Genomic DNA, 20771 nt, shown 5'->3' with positions numbered 1-20771 from the left:
CAATTTGTTTCTACATCCCCTAAATAGCAGCCACCTCTGAGTTAAGTTTGGCATTTCTGATACAAGAAGAAAACCATAGGGTATCTATTATGTCTTAGGATTCCCATGTTAGCAAAATGTTTCCAACCAGGTTTCCTCTGTAGAGCGGGAGAGTAAATTGCACTGATTGGTTCTTCCAGCCGGCAGCCCTCTATTTAAAGGAGAGCCATCAGGTGGCCTTTTGCTAGAGTTCACTTATACAAATCTACCACATAACTCTTCTGTACGATAATGCAACAGTATCGAAAAAGGTTTGAGAACCAAGGAAGAACTTGAGAAGCCCATTCCAACTAAAAGCCTTGAAGAAATCAGCCTAGTTCTGATTTAAAGCTGCTGTGAGTTTTAGTTTAGGACGGGAAAGCGGGAGGTATCAGTCCTTTTAGTGCATAGAAACAAAGCTATAACATATGAATTCAATGGTAAAATAATATAGAATGAATTATGCGAAACTCCTAGTTATCTTAAGTATTTGAAATTTTCTTCAACTTTAAATGAAAGGTACCCGAAAACTTTTAGACTGAAGACTAACAGTAGTATATGTGTCCCCTACCCATAATAGTTGAAGTTATAATTTAAATGAAATGTTTTGCTTTTTCCATGTCAAAGTCATCATCATGGGCTTTCCTAAATATGCCCATTTCTCATCAACACTCCGCGACCTGCACTGGCTGCCGATCAGTTTGCGGTCACAATTCAAAGTGTTGGTTATGAGACCAGAATACCTTCGGGACCGCCTTCTGCCACACGAATCCTAGCGACCGATTAGGTCCCACAGAGTTGACCTTCTCCGGGTCCCGTCGACAAAACAATGTCGTCTGGCGGGCCCCAGGAGAAGAGCCTTCTTTGTAGTGGCACCGGCCCTCTGGAATCAACTTCCCCCGGAGATCAGTACTGCTCCCATTCTCCTTGCGTTTTGCAAACTACTGAAAACCCACCTTTGCCGACAGGCTTGGGGGACATAACTGACCCTTAGCTGTTTTATTTTATGCATGGTTTAATTGGATGGTATAACTGTTTTATAATGGGTTTTTATAATTCTTTTTAATATTAGATTTGTGCTTTGTATTTTGTTGTGAGCCGCTCTGAGTCTTTGGAGAGGGGCGGCATACAAGTCTAATAAATTATTATTATTATTATTATTATTATTATTTATTATTATTATTTATTATTATTATTATTATTATTATTATTATTAGTTTTAAATCTATATATAAGTAATTGGTGAGCAGATACCAAATTACTATTGATAACCAAATCATTACTTGATTGTGCTAAACATTTGCTGATTGTATTCCGAAAAAAGTACGGTAGTGGGGTTAAGCCTAAATCATCAAAGTTTAAAGTTTATAATAGATCAGGCCTTTGTCTACATGTGAAAGACTGATTTTCAAAAACCGATGGCAAAATATGACTGGAACCAAAAGATATCATACTCCCCATCAATATCTTGCTTTGGTTGTGCAAATTCTTTCTCTGATGCTACAGTTTTTTCTGGAATGATTTTTTGGGGGGGATTGGGGATCTTCCTGGCTCTTTGATTACATTCTTATTCTAATTTGGGACACCTTTTGCCCAATTGCATTCAATCAGCTTAACCTTGTGTCCCTCTATGTGTGTATGTCTGCATATATCTTTGACAAGGGTCACAATGAACTCAATTGTTTCTATAAAGTATGCTATAAAACATGTATTTCAGAGCATAGAGATGCTGCGAAAGAGATATCCAGCCTAAATCTTTGCAGTTATTTATCCCATTTTATTTTTATTTTTAGAAGAGGAAAGTAGGATAGAGTAGAGAAGAAGACTGAGAATTATACGCAGTTCAATAAGACAAGGGTACAGTAGAATTGCAAATAAATACAGAAAAATAGTCTTTGCATAGTTCAAAAATGAACATCATATGGTGCCAGCGTGCTACGTGAACTAACACGCAACAAGCACACAGATCCACAATTTCCGTTGAAAGATTGTGTGTATGTGTGCGCGTGTATATATTTGTATACACAAACATATACATAATCTTACAGAGAAAACCTAGAAGCAGATCTCAGCATGAACATTAACTAGCTATGTGTTTTTCTGTCAGGCCATGCTACCAAGTGGGTAAGTGAGAATTTGAAGGTGTTTTTAAACTATATGATCTGTCTTGGCATTCCGTATCCTGTCATCCCTGACTGGGATGCTCCCTTGTTACTTCCCATCTGAAGACCGATGACATTCTGTCCTTGGCGAAGCTGCTCTTCAGAAAATCCTCGCTGGTTCCTTTGTGCTTTCCTGTGAAAATGATTCTGTTTTAAAAGTGGCATGCTTGTTTTGCTTTAAATTCTCTTTTTTAAAAATAAAAATAAAAATCAGATTGACTGCCATAGCCCCTCTGTTTTTCTCCAATATTGTTGTGGTTAGCTCTGCCCCAGCTCCTGCCCCAAGGACTGTGGATGTGGGGGAGACATCAACATGCTGCAGGCCTGTTTTGCATTCCTCCCCCGGTGGAATCTGCTGATGAAGGCTCCTCTGACCAAGAAGACATGAGTGACAGGGAGGAGGAGAGTGTGGCAGACAGCTCAGATCTTATCTAACTCCTCCTTGGATTCAGAACAAGAGTTAATGATACAGTCATGCATGTGGAGAGCGATGCATAGGCAACAACAACTGAGAGATTATTATCAAAGAAAATGAGGCCACCTGTGGTTGGGTGGGGCTGTGGTCATTAGTGAGGCTGCTATAAATAGCAGCCTGTGGGTTTGGCCATTGTGGAGGATTATCTGATCGTTGTGTTTCATGACTGCTTTGCTGACTTTGACTTTTTGTGTGCTGATTTTTCCCTGCTTTGAAACTAAACCAGAGCAAAGTGTGTTTCACTTTGTGAAAGAAGAAGGACTGTGAATTGCCTCACAGCTGCAAGCTAAGTATCACAGAACTGATAAGGGACTTTTACAAATTACCAGTTTGGTTGGAGACGAGTGCTCTTTGATATACCAAAAGAGGACTTGGTTTAAGTGAATTTTCATTATAAAGAACATTGTTTTGAATTTTCAAATGTGTGTGTGTGTCTGAAATTTGTACCTGTGAATTTTTGGGAGGAGTCTACCTGAGAGCCCGACAGAACAATTATAAGGTTAGCATTGTCCTGATTTTGACAACATGAGCGGTTTTGGAAGACAAGAAGAGGTTTCTAACACTGAATTCCCCCTTGTGAATCTGTAGACGTGTCATAACATGTTCCGGCCAGCCGCTCAAGACGGGCAGACATTTGCGGTGGGGCCAGAAGCACACAGCCACTGCCACAGGCAAGGAGGGAAGGATGATCATGCGAGAACGTGCGTGATCAACCAGGAGGTTATCATCATGGGCTGGGGGGGGGGAGCAGTTGAGTCCCTGTATAAAAGGGACAGGCTTACTGATCGTGCCCCTTTTGGATTCTCCTTGTCGGCCCATGTTGCAAGCACCCACCCACCCTTCCCTTTGGCCAGTGTGACTATGGGTCACCTTAGGGGGCCAAGTAGGAATTTTTTTTGCAGCTGTTCTGCTTTTAGGTTGCGGCCATTTTTTTGCCTACTCCACACTGGAAGCTGGGGTTGGGAAAGATTAGGGGGTGCTTAGCAGTCTTGATTTATTAGGATTAGGTCAATTGGCTCAACTCCCTTTGGTCAACGGGGATGGCAGTATGGAGCGGGGAAAAAGGGGGCTAACAGCAACTGTGTTATCTCCTTTAGGGCAGCTTTTGGAAGGTAATGGGCTGCTCCTCACTAGAAGCTCTAGGCAGATTCCGCCTGAGTGTTGGGGAGAGGGTGCCTTTGGGGCTCACCTGCTTCAGGCCTACAGGCGACAAGCTGTGGGTAAGCCTTCCCAGGTCAAGTTCAAGGCCAAGGTCAGGGGCAACCTTCCCTTGTTCAGCAAGGAGCTTTCACCCATAGTTGCCCAAGAATGTTTGGAATGGAAGTTCCACCCCATTGGTTTACCTCTGCAGGTCCAGGTTTGAATTAATAAAGTGACCCATAAAACCCAGCTCTGTGGTCAATGTGCTTATTACGCTTCCGGTGCAAAATAGAAGCCGGCTAGTTCTAAGGACTCTAAGGATATATTTGACTGTGGGGGAGATCACGGGCTTGAAGTATGAACACCTTATATTCTAAAATTCTACTCTATTTCCTGAACATGTGAAAAAAAATTGTTAGGACTCTGAAAAAACAGCATTCCTTTGCATTTCTTTTCCTTCAAAAATATTAAACACAAGGAGATAGAAAGCATCTCAGCCAATATGGCAATGTTGAAAGTAGCATTAATGACAGTGACGTTTTAGGAAAAGTGTTCACCACCATCCAACAAAACAATACAGCTCCCTCTTGGAACCTAGTAGGATCCATGGCCTCATTCAAAACCATTTAAAAAAATTAAAATTATAACCCGATAAGGATTTATGGTGGGTGGATACTACTCACTCCTGCATTGGAGTAACCTCATTCAACACCTCAATATCAGAAAACTAAATCAACCTGGTATTGTGCTACATATAGACAAAGCCATATTTGAGAAAGAGTAGAAATATTGTTCTCCAATAGCAAATCATTCAGCCACTTTCTTGGTAGTGATGGTTTTATGTCATCTGGCCACCATCCAGAAAAACACTTAAGTAGATGTTCTGCTTTATTAAGACAAGAGCGTGCAAGATTAAGCACTATTTCTCCAGAGGTTGATGTTACAAAATGTATCAAATATCAGTTTGGGGAAACTGTTTCAGAACTGTTAGGCAGCTTTTTAAGCTTTTTTTTCATGGATCAATAATCATGAAGTAGAGCAAAATTCTGAGGAAATATAGTTTCAGAATTGTCTCAGCAGATGGCAATGAATTGCAAATTATGTTTTATATTTCTGTTCATGCTTGGACAATTGCTGCTACAGATATCTGAGTCGTTGCTGGAAAGAATGACTCAAAGACATACTACCCTATTTACTACTTGTCACACAAATTATATACTGGGGTGGGCAAGCATTGGATAGCAGGAGTCTCGCCTAATGTTTTGAAGATCATAGTTCTGCATTGTCAGGGAAGAGACAAAATATAAGCAGTGGAAGTGATGTGCCGGTGCCCGGAGGCTGTTGGGGCCTGGATGGGTGTCAACAAACTCAAATTCAACCCAGACAAGACGGAGTGGCTGTGGGTCTTGCCTCCCAAGGACAATTCCATCTGTCCGCCCATTACCCTGGGGGGAGAATCATTGACCCCCTCAGAGAGGATTCGCAACTTGGGCGTCCTCCTCGATCCACAGCTCACATTAGAGAAACATCTTTCAGCTGTGGCGAGAGGGGCGTTCGCCCAGGTTCGCCTGGTGCACCAGTTGCGACCCTATTTGGACCGGGAGTCACTGCTCACAGTCACTCATGCCCTCATCACCTCGAGGCTCGACTACTGTAATGCTCTCTACATGGGGCTACCTTTGAAAAGTGTTCGGAAACTTCAGATCGTGCAGAATGCAGCTGCGAGAGCAATCATGGGCTTCCCTAAATATGCCCATATCACACCAACACTCCGCAGTCTGCATTGGTTGCCGATCAGTTTACGGTCACAATTCAAAGTGTTGGTTATGATCTATAAAGCCCCTCATGACACCGGACCAGATTACTTCAGGGACTGCCTTCTGTCGCATGAATCCCAGCAACCAGTTAGGTCCCACAGAGTGGGTTTTCTCCGGGTCCCGTCAACTAAACAATGCCGCTTGGCAGGACCCTGGGGAAGAGCCTTCTCTGTGGTGGCCCCGGCCCTCTGGAACCAACTCCCCCCAGAGATTAGAATTGTCTCCACTCTCCTTGCCTTTCGTAAGCTACTTAAAACCCACCTCTGCCGCCAGGCATGGGGGAATTAAGATTCCTTCTCCCCCTAGGCCTTTACAATTGTATGCATGGTATGTTTGTATGTATGTTGGTTTTTTATATTAAGGGTTTTTTAATTTGCTTTTAGTATTGGATTATTCTTGTATACTGTTTATGATTGCTGTTAGCCGCCCCGAGTTTTCGGAGAGGGGCGCCATATAAATCCAATAAATAAATAAATAAATAAGGGGCTATATCACATACTTGAGGGTGATGCTATGGCTCAGCGGTTAAGACGCTGGGCTTGTCAACTGGAAAGCTAGCAGCCCATGTTTGAGACTTGGGCACCACGTGATGGGGTGAGCTTCCATTCTCTCCCCAACTGCTGCCAACCTCGCAGTTTGAAAGCAAGTAAATGCGTGTATAGAAATAGGTACCACTTTGGTGATAAAGTAACAGCACTCTGTGATGTTATGATGGCCACATGACTACAGAAATGTTTTCGGACAGCGCTGGCTCAAATGGTCTTGAAATGGAGATGATCACTGCTCCCTATAGTCAGCAATGACTAGCAGAATCAAAACTGCAGGGATTCCTTTATCTTTTTTAAAATAAAAACCACATCTTGGAATAGGGAAGGATTTGGGATACAGCAAAGGACTGGCCCGTGGTGCCTCTGCCAGCAAGAATTGAGCTTGGAAAGGCTGTGTGCAACCTGCTGAGCTCCTTTATTGCTTGCACTGGGTTGCAAGAGGCCATTGGAGCTTAAAATAGAGCTTGCAAGGACCACGGGTGGCACTCAAGCTCCATTTTCACTGGCAGAGAGTTGCAGAAGGCTGTCACAACCAAAAACAGAGCTGGCAGAGCTTTCGGGCCACCACAGGTGTGCCTGACACAAGTGACATAAAGCTGGCCATGCCCATCCGAGCCACGCCTACCCCAGCCCCCCAAGTCAAAGACAACCCTGAAGGGTTGTCTAAGATTTGTTTTTCATTAAACAAATGCACATTTCTTTTTAATGCACATTTAGCAGGGGTGAAATTCCCAAAAAAATCCATACCAGTTCCTTGGGCATGACTTGATGGGAAAGGATATTGTGGCAGGGAAAGGATACTGTAAAATCCCTATTCTCTGAAATACTCAAAATATTCACTACCAGTTCTTCATAACCTTTCAGAACCTGCTGAATTTCGCCCTTGACATTTAGTCTACGTTTGAAAAAAGGAAACAACAAACATATTCTTACCTGTGAAACCAGGAGGGATCCCCTTTGTAACATCCATCATCCCTTGTAACAGCTGCACTGCCTAAAGCCATTAGAGTCCTTTGCACGGCGGCCATGTCTTTTCCTAAAAATAATTATTCATTTATTGTTAAATTGTTTAGTTGTACTTCAGCAGCATTATGGAGACAACTGTTTACCCTCAAAATCCCCAGAGCTTTTATTATTACATTGTGTTTTCTGTTTTTATTCTGGCCTCAAGGGAATGTTCCTTGACATGACTCTTTCTACTTTTAGCTGCTGCATGAGTTTATAACTATAATTTTTTTTAGAGATTTAGGAAACCTGACTATATGTTTGATCTCTCTGATATTAGAGGCTACATTTTTCAGTAAACTATATCTTTCTAATTGGGTTTGGCAAATTTTTGTGAGGAACTAATTTGAAATAAATCAACGGTTTGCTGCAAGTTTCATTAGCATAAACTGTACATAGGCTCCAAAATATAACATTATTATGAGGGAATACAGCCCACATATTCACCCCACGAGCTGGGGTGGCGCAGCAGGTAGAGTGCTGTACTGCAGGCCACTGAAGCTGACTTGTAGATCTGAAGGTCAGCGGTTCAAATCTCATCACCGGCTCAAGGTTGACTCAGCCTTCCATCCTTCCGAGGTGGGTAAAATGAGGACCCGGATTGTGGGGGAAATAGCCTAGCTCTGTTTTTAAAAAGTGCTATTGCTAACATGTTGTAAGCCGCCCTGAGTCTAAGGAGAAGGGCGGCATAAAAATTGAATGAATAAATAAATAAATAAATAAATAAATAAATAAATAAATAAATAAATAAATAAATAAATAAATAAATAAATATCTTGGGAAGCCCATGATTGCTCTTGCAGCTGCATTCTGCACGATCTGAATTTTCCAAACACTTTTCAAAGGTAGCTCCATGTAGAGAGCATTACAGTAATCGAACCTCGAGATGATGAGGGCATGAGTGACTGTGAGCAGTGAGTCCCGGTCCAGATAGGGCCGCAACTGGTGCACCAGGCGAACCTGGGCAAACGCCCCCCTCGCCACAGCTGAAAGATTGTTCTCTAATGTGAGCTGTGAATCGAGGAGGACGCCCAAGTTGCGGACCCTCTCCGAGGGGGTCAATAATTCCCCCCCTAGGGTGATTGACAGACAGGTGGGATTGTCTTTGGGAGGCCCCAACAGCCTCCAGACACCGGCACATCACTTCCACTGCTTCGTTGATTGGATTTGGCAAATTTTTGTGAGGAACTAATTTGAAAGTAGCTTTTGGGGGCTGGAGTTAGGATTCTTTTCCTAACTACTAACAAATGAAGCAAAATATGATACCCAGAAATAAATCAATGGTTTGCTGCAAGTTTCACTAGCATAATCTGTACATAGGCTCCAAAATATAATATTATCAGGGAATACAGCCGACATGTTCGGGCTGTTTTCCATTTATGTCTTTTATAACTCATTGGACTTCCTCCATTATAGATATATTGTATCAAGCTTTTGGTCATTCTACCTTGCCTCTTCTTATGTCAAGCACTTTGTTTTTTCTTTCAGTCTCCTGTCCTCCACCCCAATGTGACCGTATATGTGTGGGGTGGGTGGGTTATTGCATGGGATAGAAGCAAAAGAGTGTTGGTTCTGCTTCACTCTATTATCTTTCTTATCAGCTTCATGTGTCTATCTGTGCAGGGCTTCTCATGCTAGCTAGCTGTGGAGTTTTGGAAGTCTACACACCAGGAGGATGTCCAGATTGGAAATAGTGTAGAGGATAACTCTAGAGCAGTGTTTCCCAACCTTGGTCAATTGAAGATATTTGGACTTCAACTCCCAGAATTCCCCAGCCAGCAAATGCTGGCTGGGGAATTCTGGGAGTTGAAGTCCAGATATCTTCAAGCGGCCAAGGTTGGGAAACACTGCTCTAGAGAACATCCCAAAAGTACTTTTTCAAGAGGCAACTGGATTTTCTGGTATCCGTTCATACTTCCACACCATTCGAAGGGTATTCATTCTAAAGTGCACGGCTAAATTTCTGTGGAAATTCTCAGTCAACTAAAAAGTCCAGTCACCTATTGAAAAAGTACCTTTGTGCAAGCCATGACCTGGATGACTGAGAATCTCTATAGATACTCTATGAGTGTCAAACTCATGTTGTCATGTTGTCGCGTGATGTATCACAGATGCGAGTTTGATATCCCTGTTACAGCCTCTGTAATTCCAGAGATTTAAATGATGTGATGCAGGAAGTTTTCCTTTACAGATAAGTCATCCTTTGCAGATCGAAAGCACTACAGTGATACCTTGTCTTACAAACTTAATTGGTTCCGAGACAAGGTTCTTAAGGTGAAAAGTTTGTAAGACGAAACAATGTTTCCCATAGGAATCAATGGAAAAGTGATTAATGCGTGCAAGCCCAAAATTCACCCCTTTTGCCAACCGAAGCGCCCGTTTTTGCACTGCTGGGATTCCCCGGAGGCTCCCCTCCATGGGAAACCCCACCTCTGGACTTCTGTGTTTTTGCGATGCTGCGATTTCACTGAGGCTCTCCTCGGTGGGAAACCCCACCTCCAGACTTCCGTTGCCAGCGAAGTGCCCATTTTTGCGCTGCTGGGATTCCCCTGCAGCATCACAAAAACACGGAAGTCCGGAGGTGGTGTTTCCCATAGAGAGAAGCCTCAGGGGAATCCCAGCAGCGCAAAAACGGGTGCTTCGCTGGCTGGAGGCGGGGCATCCCAGTGGCGGCGGTGGTTTGTAAGATGAAAATAGTTTGTAAGAAGAGGCAAAAAGATCTTAAACCCCGGGTTTGTATCTCAAAAAGTTTGTATGACGAGGCGTTTGTAAGATGAGGTATCACTGTATTTTCATTTTCATTCTCTACACCACTACTCTTTGCATTGACAACTTACAGTCAGAGAATTGCTGAAGGAAGCTTTAGATATGTAAATCTAATCTTTATCTCATCAGCCAAATATTGAACACCAGTTTGTTAAATCTCCCTCTACACTCACAAAGCCACACCATCTACCAAACCATAGGTGACAACTTGAAAAATCACAGAAAAGAATCCGCAGATGTTAAGTTCTCATGGCCATATGCTAATAGTAACATCATTGTGAAAGCTGCCCACTGTTTTCAGAGCAGGCCTTATTTTGCTCGCAAGCAGCTGCATGACTTAATTCTACTATCTTTATTTAACAAAGACAGAGTGATTAACTTGAGTAAGGCTACAGAAAAGTTCATATTAAAGGGCGATTGAGAGTCATAGAACCTCGCCTCATTGTAATAAGGAACATCTGTTAATTCTATGACAATATCATCTTTTAAAAGTTGCTTTTAGAAGCCACATTTTTTTAAAAAAAAATACTGTTTAGAGCTATTGAGGGCTGCATGAGTGAAGTAAAAATGCAATGATAGCATCCATAAGGCAATGAGAGGATTCAAAAGCCATTTCCCCCCCTTTTGTTCCTACTAACTTTTAAAGTAACTTTAAGTCTATTGAAATATCCTGATCCCAGGAGCATAGATCTCAGGCCACTCCCTTTTAAGTCATGGTTAAAACAAAGGCTCTAGGTCTGGACAAGGAAATCTGAGGTCGGCACTTTAATGTGATATTCTAATAATGGAAAGACTGAAGCAGAAGGGTAAACTGGAAGGAGAAGATTAGCATTCTACACGTCCTTGGTCTTGTGCCATATTCATAGGTTGTGGGGTGTTTAAAAGAAGAAGTATATAGTCTAGCTTGTATTGGAAGGGAAAGGTGGTTTTTTTTTTTATATTAAGTACAGTAATACCTCGTCTTACGAACTTAATTGGTTCCGGAAGAAGGTTCGTAAGGCGAAAAGTTCGTAAGGCGAAACATTGTTTCCCATAGGAAGCAATGTAAAAGCGATTAATGCGTGCAAAAAGAAAAAAAATCACAAAATGGCGCTCCGCTGGGCGCCACTGCCTGGCTGTCACCTTTTAAAACAGCCGGGGGGCTTCTCGGCGTTCTCCCGAACCTGAACCCAAACCCGAACTTTTTGGGTTCGGGAGGCCGCCGAGAAGCGCCGCCGCCCAGCTGTCACCTTCTGAAGTAGCCGGGGGGCTCCTCAGCATTCTCCCGAACCCGAAATTTTTGGGTTCAGGAGGCCGCCAAGAAGCGCCACCGCCCGGCTGTCACCTTCTGAAACAGCCGGGGGGCTTCTCGGCGTTCTCCTGAACACCGAACCCAAAGGTTCGGGTTTGGGTTCCGGAGGCCACCGAGAAGTGCCCGGCTGTTTCAGAAGGTTACAGCCGGGCGGCGGCACCCGGTGGAGCACCGTTTTTGCGATCGGCGGCAGCGTTTTCAGCCAATCTGGAGGCTGGAAAGGAGGTGGGTAATTCCAATAGGGAATTCCCAATAGGGAATTTCATGGCTTTGACATCACGAAGACGTCCAGACGGCGCTCCGCCGAGCGCCGCCGCCCGGCTGTCACCTTCTGAAACAGCCGGGCGCTTCTCGGCAGCCTCCGGAACCCGAACCTGAACTTCCAGGTTCGGCGTTTGGGAGAATGCCGAGAAGCCCCCCGGCTGTTTCAGAAGGTGACAGCCGGGCGGTGGCACTTCTCGGCGGCCTCCTGAACCCAAAAAGTTCGGGTTCGGGAGAATGCTGAGAAGCCCCCCTGGCTATTTTAAAAGGTGACAGCCGGGCGGCGGCGGCCAGAGGAGTGCCATTTTGCGGGGTTCGTAAGCCGAAAAAAGTTCATAAGAAGAGGCAAAAAAATTCCGAACCCCGGGTTCGTATCACGAGGGGTTCGTATCACGAGGGGTTCGTATCACGAGGTACCACTGTACTAGTTTTTTACAATTACCTTTAAATGAAGAAAATGGAGACTTGCAAATATTTCTCTGCCCTCACATCTATTCTGTTCTCTTATGATAACCTTGGAAATGAAACCTCAAAGTCTTTAACATCAGAACTCTCTTACAGGGGCTTTGGGCCAGAAAATGAAACCTCCATAATATTTCATAATATTATGATGTCTTTCAATTTAAAAATCTACATGTTTACATCCTTAATGGGAGTGCCCTAAAATAAACAATTTTGAAATAAGGTCATAAATTAGCAGTATTGCATATAACATCTATGGAACAAATAAAACATGAATAAGATGTATCCAATGATGAACAGAACTTTTAAAAAATGAAATACGGCATCTTTTAAAGTTCTATTAATAAAGATAATGATAGGCTTCTCAACTCTATTTTATATGCTGTTGAAATTGTTTTTTCAATGTACTATTTCTAAGTACCTCTGTTGCATCTCTTTTTATGATTTATTTATTTGTTTATTTTTCAAATTTCTAAATCTCCATTTCCCTTAAAGATGCTCTGGGCATTGTGCCTTATAATATAACCGATAAATAAAACAATGTATAAAAATTAACATTAGAAATGAAAAATTAAATTACGGTTAAATATTTCAAAATTATAGAATAACAATTTAACAACAAAAGGCAGGGAATCTAAGATCGCCATTTAACATGGGATTATTACAGGCAAGAGGGGCTCTCAAGAGACTAGGCAGCCCCATGACAAACTAAAGGTTTATTGTTTTTTTAATGTAGAAATAATATTTACAAGGTATTACATAATAATTAAATTTTGTATGCTAGTTTCCCTCCCACAAACATTCATCCTGTAATTTTAGGGCACGCAGATCTGTATAAAACTATTTTAGTAATTCAAAAGAAGCCGTCTATGACCTGATAAATAAGAATCATTTTCATTAATTTTGGGGGACAATCACAATAGAAAATCTTGCTTTCCAGTTTGTGGACATGTTTGGTATCTTAATGAGCATGAAGGATTATTGAGATACCTACTATTTTGCCTTGTCATCCACATTTAATTATTCATAATTTGCACCATTGAAAAGACATAATATATCAGATATTTTTGCCAATATTTGCTCAAGTGTACTCTGCTTGAGTATATGGTTAAGTACATGTTCTGTCGGGCTCTCTGGTAGACTCCTTCCAAAAATTCACAGGTACAAATTTCAGACACACACACTCGTTTGAAAATTCAAAACAATGTTCTTTATAATGAAAATTCACTTAAACTAAGCTCTCTTTTGGTATAGCAAAGAGCACTTGTCTCTAAACAAACTGGTAATTTGTACAAATCCCTTATCAGTTCTGTGATACTTAGCTTGCAGCTGTGAGGCAATTCACAGTCTTTCTTCTTTCACAAAGTGAAACACAATTTGCTCTGGTTTAGTTTCAAAGTGAGGAAAAATCAGCACACAAAAAGTCAAAGTCAGTAAAGCAGTCACGAAACACAACGATCAGATAATCCTCCACAATGGCCAAACCCACAGGCTACTATTTATAGCAACCTCACTAATTACCACAGCCCCACCCAACCACAGGCAGCCTCATTTTCTTTGATAATAATCTCTCAGTTGTTGTTGCCTATGCATCGCTCTCCGCATGCGTGGCTGTATCATTAACTCTTGTTCTGAATCCAAGGAGGAGCTAGATAATTGATCTCCTTCTGAGCTGTCTGCCACACTCTCCTCCTCCCTGTCACTCATGTCTTCTTGGTCAGAGGAGCCTTCATCAGCAGCTTCCACCGGGGGCAAAACAGGCCTGCAGCATGTGGATGTCTCTCCCACATCCACAGTCCTTGGGGCAGGAGCTGGGCCAGAGCTAACCACAACAAGTACACTAATCATTTTTTTCTTCACAACAACACTGATATTCTACTCAATGTCACTAGAGCTTGAGTTTCTCTGTTCCTATTCCAAACCTTAGGATAATATAGATCTAAACTATGAGATCTGTAAATGGCTAACCAAGTACGTAATCTCAGTGTAACCTAGGTTCATGTATACATAAGCCTTCTCCAACTTGGTGCCCTCGAGTTGTGAGGGTAGTACAGTTCTCAGAATTCCTCTTCTGGGAATACAGCTATAAGTAACTGGACATTACCAGAATTGGGAAGGCTTCAATACATTCATCCAGTTTCTGATCCAAGTTTTAAAGGAATGCAGTTTAAATTGTAAAGATCATTTCTCTTGGTCAAAATCTAGAACCTCCTCTCTTTATTACTTGTCAGTTTTTGATATGGGGATTACTGGCACTTATCCTGCCTAACTTTTTCTTAGAAACATCTGAGACATGATTAGTAACAGAAAGCAAAGATTGCTTTATCCTTTTCTCATTAGCCGCATCTGGCAGGGCTTTTAGCTCTTTCATTGCTTCCTGGCTATCATTATCAATTCACCCATTTATAGATAGTCCCTCTAAATGGGTTAGGCAAGCCTTCAGGCTAATAATTTAATTTAAAGCACAAAATAAATATAAAAGGGAAAGCATAACTCCTGCAGTTGACTATGAAATGAAGGAGGAGAGGAAAAACAAATATAAGAATGTAAAATTGTTTTAAATGGAGAGTGCAAGAATTTATTTTGACTCATATACATGACTTCCATCAGAGAACTCATAAAAGATATATATAAGCAAGGGTGGCAGCAGACAGGACGGGGTGGAACGCAGTTCCACTGGCGGAAATGAAGATGCATGCGCATCTCCAGCTAATCAGCGGTTGTCACTTCCTGGATTATTGGTCTCGGCTCGGCTCTCCTTTTTTCCCCTGCTGCTGCTGCTACTGCATCTGTGCTCCTTGCTTTTTTCCTCTTTCCTCATTTATGCTTCTGGCAGCACTCGTTCGCCTAACTACCCAGCCTAAGGCAGGGGGTGCAACCCAGGAAGGAGAGCATGGAAAACGCGAAGCAAATTGTCACCCCAGCGAGTGACACTGGTAAAATTGTAAGTCAAGGACTTAACAGTTTACTTGACAATGATAATCATTCAAGCCACTCCCACCTGGTCACATAGCTGGCAAGCCACCCCTACTCAGTCACATGACCATTAAGCCACACCCACAGTTTTTGGCTGCCCATTACTGCATATAAGGAAATATCAAATTCATCACTACAAGGACAATATTATTAATTATATGGATTCTTCTAATATTAGAAAGAGAGCTGTTGAAAAAAGCCCTGAATTTAGGCACTGGACTAAATTATCAGAATATCAGAGTAGATATTAGTATTTTACTTCCATTAAGCCAAGTCTTTCCCAATGCTAACAGACAAACAAGGAATGTTATTTATTCCAGAGTATAATAAAAAGAGAGGCATGTAAAGTTACTTCACCTTTTTATTGAGAAAAATGAGGAGCAGTGACTGTGCATATGCCGTACATTCTAATTGTAATAGTCAGGAACAGCTTCTAAAACATCCTTGAGAGTTTGGAAAAAGATTAATCTGCTTTTTCAATTTAAAAAGAGTTGTCTTCTACCTGCTCTGCTGGATTTCAAAACAGTTTTTTGTAGTATTTGCATAAATCATAAAGGTACAGCTCTACTTGCATAAGGCCCACTTCCAAAGATGAAATGACAACATACAAATTTGAAGCTTCACACAGTATAAACAGTCTAAGCTATACTGACAACATTATTATTGTCAGGTTTCAGACCTATTATTATTAGATTTATACACTCAGAACCATAGAAATGGTGGTAGACTTTAGGAGAAACCCACCCATAACTCCACCTCTTACAATACTAGACAACACAGTATCAACAGTAGAGACCTTCAAATTTCTAGGTTCAGCCATATCGCAAGATCTAAAATTTAACATTAAAAAAGCACAAGAAAGAATGTTTGTTCTGCGCCAACTCAAAAAGCTCAAACTGCCCAAGGAGCTGCTGATACAGTTCTACAGAGGAATCATTGAGTCTGTCATCTGCACCTCTATAACTGTCTGGTTTGGTTCTTCAACATAACTAGACAGACACAGTCTTCAGAGGATAATTAGAACTGCAGAAAAAACAATTGCTATCAACCTGCCTTCCATTGAGGAGCTGTATACTGCTTGAGTCAAAAAGAGGGCTGTGAAAATATTTACAAACCCCTCACATCCTAGACACAAATGCTTTAACTCTTACCCTCAAAGTGACACTATAGAGCATTGCACATCAGAACAACTAAACACAAGAAGTTTCCCCCCCCCCGAACAATATCACTTCGCTAAACAAATAATTCCCTCAACACTGTCAAATTATTTACTAATTCTGCACTACTATTAATATTCTCATCGTTCCCATTAATCCATCTCGTCCCACAAATGACTGTATAGATGTAACTTTGTTGTTTGTATCCTTAAAATTGATATTGACTGGTTCCTAATATGATTTGATTGCTTATTTGTACCCGGACTATGATTAAGTGTTGTATCTTATGATTATTGACAAACTTATTTTTTTCTTTTATGTACACTGAGAACCTATACATCAATTCAAATTCCTTGTGTGCCCAATCATACAGGGCCAATGAAATTCTATTCTGTTCTGTTCTAATCTACACTACTCTACTCTATTTGTCCTGAGTTTTCTGTCATCCAAGAGAGCGGTTATTGTTTGTGGGATAATTAATTTCATGTACTATAATCAATGAGGGAATTTCTCAAGTCTGATACAATCCCATACTATGAATATCCCTAACCAAATTTCACAAGGATTTTAACAAATAGCTGTATATTTCTCCATGTATACTCTTCCTGTATGTATCTTTCCTAATGCAGTAATTTTGGTAATGGGTTACACTAATATAATTAATTTCTGTTTGGACTTTCTCTTATTTTTAAATTTTCTCTGCATGGTTTCCATACATACATGTTAAAATTAGATAATAAAATTTAGCAAATATTGTTATACATACTAACCTTGTTCCAAGCTAAATATAGACAACGTGAACGGGTTTATGTTTGCATTTAAATGAAAACTAATTACATGTCACCATCCTTAAAATGGTAACTTGCTATTTTTCTGAAATATCTGTGATGATATAACTTCTATTTGCTTAGTTTTGATATGCTTCTGTAAAAGAAACCCCATGTCTTTCATTTGGATAGAGGTAGAAAATATTTCATTGTCTTGCATCAATATAAATTGCAAGAAAAAATAAAACATTTAAGAATTTCTCCCATAAAGAAATATATAGTGAATAGCAGGTGAAACAGTGTTATAGTAAAAAAAACCAAAAACCATCCTTATATATAAATAAGTTTATACCTTCCCATAAATCTACTGTCTGGAAGATATCTGTTGTTCGTACTCCATAGATTTCTGCAGCTTTCAAGAACTGAGAAACTTGTTCCATTTGTTTGAAAGCCATCTTTGATTCTGTGATCCTTGCAATAGGTTCTTTTCCCTTGGGATGAAGATTGTTTATTAACTTGCAGAGCAGCTGCGAGATTGACCATTAAAAGCAGAATTGAAAGAGACAAAATCAATTAATTCCACCAACTAAGGGCAACACAGCATGTGCATATTACTCTGTTTATAACACAGATATTCTAATGCCACTTAGGAAAGGTCTCTTGGCTCTCTGCTCCTCAAATGAAATACACAATATAACATAAGTGTATGCTACTGACAGCATTTATTATGGATAATTTTGAGCCAAATACAGTAAAAATGCTTGGCAAAGCTTCCCTTTCCACAGATAAAACATACATGGCTGCAGTGAAGCAGGCAAAATCAAATTATTCACTTCAGATTATATAACAATTGATAGTCACATGGGAAAGCAAAACACAGCTTGAGCTCAGGCATAAGTAGTATCAAGTAGTAAGCTGATAAAAACACAGTCACTACATTTAATGATTTTGCCAAGTCTTCCATATAAATGAAAACATCTTTGTGCCGTTTTTTTCAGTAAATGAATACATTTTCATTTAAAGACTTAGAATTGCTTATTCCTTGAAAAAAAAAACCCACAGAACTAACCCATTGTAAATAAATACAATACTATTAGGAAAAAGCTCAGTGTTGTAAAGGATCTGTAATTAACTGTCAAAGAATTGTAATTTATATTCATCATATTGCATAACCATTGTTCCATCTGTCTCTGTACAGCTCTATATACTGTTTTTCATACTGTCCTCTGCTCATAAGAGCAATCACCTTTAATGTTTGAATTATTTTATTGGAGTCTAGAGAAAGGCAGTTTACAGATGGAGATCGTTGTTCTTAAGTTAAAAAACTCAAATATATTTTGTAAGCTCTGAAATATTACTTATTAATTTTATAGGGCATGCTACCTAATGAAGGCAGGAATGCATGCCAAAGTTAATTGATTATCTAATATATTTTTGAAATGGTAGAAATTTAGAAACAAATAATATTATTCAATAATGTTACATTTATAGATGTAATATCAGATTATTACTTACTATTCCGTCCATTAGCCATTTCTGAAAATGTTGTTTTCCAGGAGGGGGATGCTCTATACTTTCACCACATTGCATAATAATCCAATCCACTAAGCGACTTTCCAATTCTAGATCATATTTCTGTTCAATCTTTTCTTGAACTTCTCGGCTTAAACCATAGCTTGGTCCTCTATTGGCCATCTCTAGGAAAAAAGGAGAAAAAAAACACATTGACTTTTAAAAGCTACGAATTACCTATCAACTATTATTAAACATCTTACTAAAGATAAAGTTCACATCAAAACATCTTTTAAAAGATGAGTAAACAAGCTCTCATGATTGTAAGAGTGTGTGAAGTTTTGCTATTGCAGTGCATATTTTAAAATTTTCACAATTACTATCAGCATTAGAAGTTGCTAATTATATTCCAAATTAATGTTGCAAATTCAAAGTTCTCTCTTTAATGCACTACAGCAAGCCCCCAAAGCCAGAAGTATAAAAACCATTCCTACAGAACAATTTAGAAGATCCTTTTGGCGAGGCACGTGAAGATTTTTCAGCAATTAGCTATATCCAAAACCCGAATCCAAATCAAAGGAAGAAATCTTGATCCAATTTAAGAAGAGACAAAGGCAGCTGTGATGTTCCGCTGGTCGTGGTCCTGCTGCTGTGGAAGCATTGTGGTTCGGAGGAGGTTGTATTGATTTGATTTCCCTCACAGTCGAGTAGGGTCAAAGCAGGGGCGTTGCTAAGAGCTATTAAGGAGGCACTCCTATTCCCTCATAGCCAGAGAAGGAGTCCTATTCAACTCAGTCAGCTGCAACCAGCTTCTCTGCGCACACTTCCGCTGCTGTCAGACCTATTTGATGCAATGCTCTTATGCTGCAGCCGTTGTCATAGCGCCCGAAAACTTCACTGTTTAAAATACTCTCAGAATCACAGACAACAGTGGAATTTTATTGAACTAAAGACAATCCTGCACCTATAGCAATGATGTAAAACCTGTAAATATGGAGGCAGAGTAGAGTGGCATAGTTGTGAAAAGATACTCAGAAAATGGAAAAAAAAAATTCCATTCCTAACTAATGTTTGGAAAAAAACTAGATTTTTCAGCATCCCATCCCAAAACAATTAGATCTGCAATGCAGAGCAGAAAGCTTCAAATTCTAATGCATTATAACTTTTCAAACCCATGCCAAAATCACAGCTGCTATTTGCTGAACTGCACTTAATAAGCAAATGGAGATAATATGGATTTTTCAGCACTTGCCCAAGAGATTATGCTTTCTTGGATAGAACAGTAAATTATACCATGTAAACCTTAGTTGATATATAATGAATGAATTTAACTATTTGATATTGTACAGGCTTTATTCGGGAATAATGTAGCCTCTCTATAGAGGTCGTTTTGGGTTTGTGTCATTTTGAATAACCACACTTGCAGAAAGAGCACTTTTTAATGTTAGGTTTGCATGTCTGAGGATTTTATTTTTCCAGCAGAGAGGAAACTTATTTGTCCAGTTACTTGCTGTTCTGTCGGGCTCTGATAGGAGCCTCCTGAAAATTCAAGGATACAAATTTCAGACACACGTTTGAAAATTCAAAACAATGTTCTTTATTACAAAAGTCAAAATAAACTAAGCACTCTTTTTGTATTGCAAAGAGCACTCTTCCCAAAACAACCCGGTAGTCTGTACAATGTCCCTTAAGCAGTCATTAAGTACTTAGCCAGCAGCTGTGAAGAAACTTCACACCCCTTCTTCTTCCAACAAAGGGAGACACACACACGCTACTCTGCTTTGGTTTCAAAGGCGTGAAAAAGCAACGAAGTCCAGCACACAAGATTCCTGGCGAAACTGCAACAGATATTCTTCCACAATGGCCAAACCCACATGTTGCTATTTATAGTAGCAGCCCTAATTAGTGGAACCTCACCCAAACACAGGTGGCCTCCCTTATTTCCTGTAATATGTTCTTACTTGGTCTCTTCTACGCATAATTCTGCGCTTGCATGGGTCCAAAATGTCATCATATGAAGCTATAGAAAATAAGGAAGATTGACTGCCTTGGCTGTGTGCCAAGCCCTCCTCTGCTGAGTCACTCCCACCTTCTTCTTCGTCTGAGGAAACTAAACTCTGTCGGCAATAACACAGGCCTGTGACATGTTGAATTTTCCCCTGCATCCACCTCCCCATTCCCTGGGGCAGGAGCTGGGCCAGAGCTAACCACAATACTTGTACATAGCCAAGAGTTATTGCTTGTCACCAATAAAACTAGGTAAGAATGCTGACATTTTCATCCCTCTCGGGGTCCATCCTTTTAATGTCATAAAAAGACAAACTCTTTAGGCTGAAAAGCTAAGCACAATTGTATAGTCAGAAGCTTACATTTGAATAAATATACACCGTAGAATACCTTTTAATTTCAATGTA

The 20771-nt window shown here is 40.4% G+C and overlaps 1 protein-coding gene across 2 annotated transcripts; it reads right to left on the bottom strand.

The window, feature by feature from the left end:
• Nucleotides 1–1784: 1784 nt before the first annotated feature.
• Nucleotides 1785–19111, bottom strand: TAGLN3 (transgelin 3). Of its 2 annotated transcripts, none has more exons than XM_070751731.1 (5): nt 18852–19111; nt 18361–18542; nt 17198–17372; nt 7094–7196; nt 1785–2313 (listed from the first exon to the last, which is right to left on the bottom strand). In XM_070751731.1, the coding sequence occupies exons 2-5, from the start codon at nt 18538–18540 to the stop codon at nt 2172–2174; spliced, it is 600 nt and encodes a 199-aa protein (XP_070607832.1). In that variant the 5' UTR covers nt 18541–18542; nt 18852–19111; the 3' UTR covers nt 1785–2171. The 2 variants fall into 2 exon arrangements, with proteins under 2 accessions (XP_070607832.1, XP_070607833.1); XM_070751732.1 differs by having other exon boundaries at nt 17198–17336.
• Between the last annotated feature and the right edge of the window lie 1660 nt (nt 19112–20771).

The sequence above is a fragment of the Erythrolamprus reginae genome, chromosome 4 (assembly GCF_031021105.1).
Source record: "Erythrolamprus reginae isolate rEryReg1 chromosome 4, rEryReg1.hap1, whole genome shotgun sequence".
NCBI lineage: Eukaryota > Metazoa > Chordata > Lepidosauria > Squamata > Dipsadidae > Erythrolamprus > Erythrolamprus reginae.
The sequence above is the reverse complement of the archived record's forward strand: the minus strand, read 5'-3'. Positions and strand labels throughout refer to the sequence as shown.

Excerpts from the sequence above, each read along its gene's own strand:
- TAGLN3 (XM_070751731.1), bottom strand. The coding sequence starts at position 18,540 with ATGGCCAATAGAGGACCAAGCTATGGTTTAAGCCGAGAAGTTCAAGAA. Across the intron at positions 17,373-18,360 it reads AATGGCTAATGGACGGAATA|CTGCTCTGCAAGTTAATAAA; the intron begins GTAAGTAATAAT and ends TCAATCTCGCAG. Across the intron at positions 2,314-7,093 it reads GATCCCTCCTGGTTTCACAG|GAAAGCACAAAGGAACCAGC; the intron begins GTAAGAATATGT and ends TCATTTTCACAG.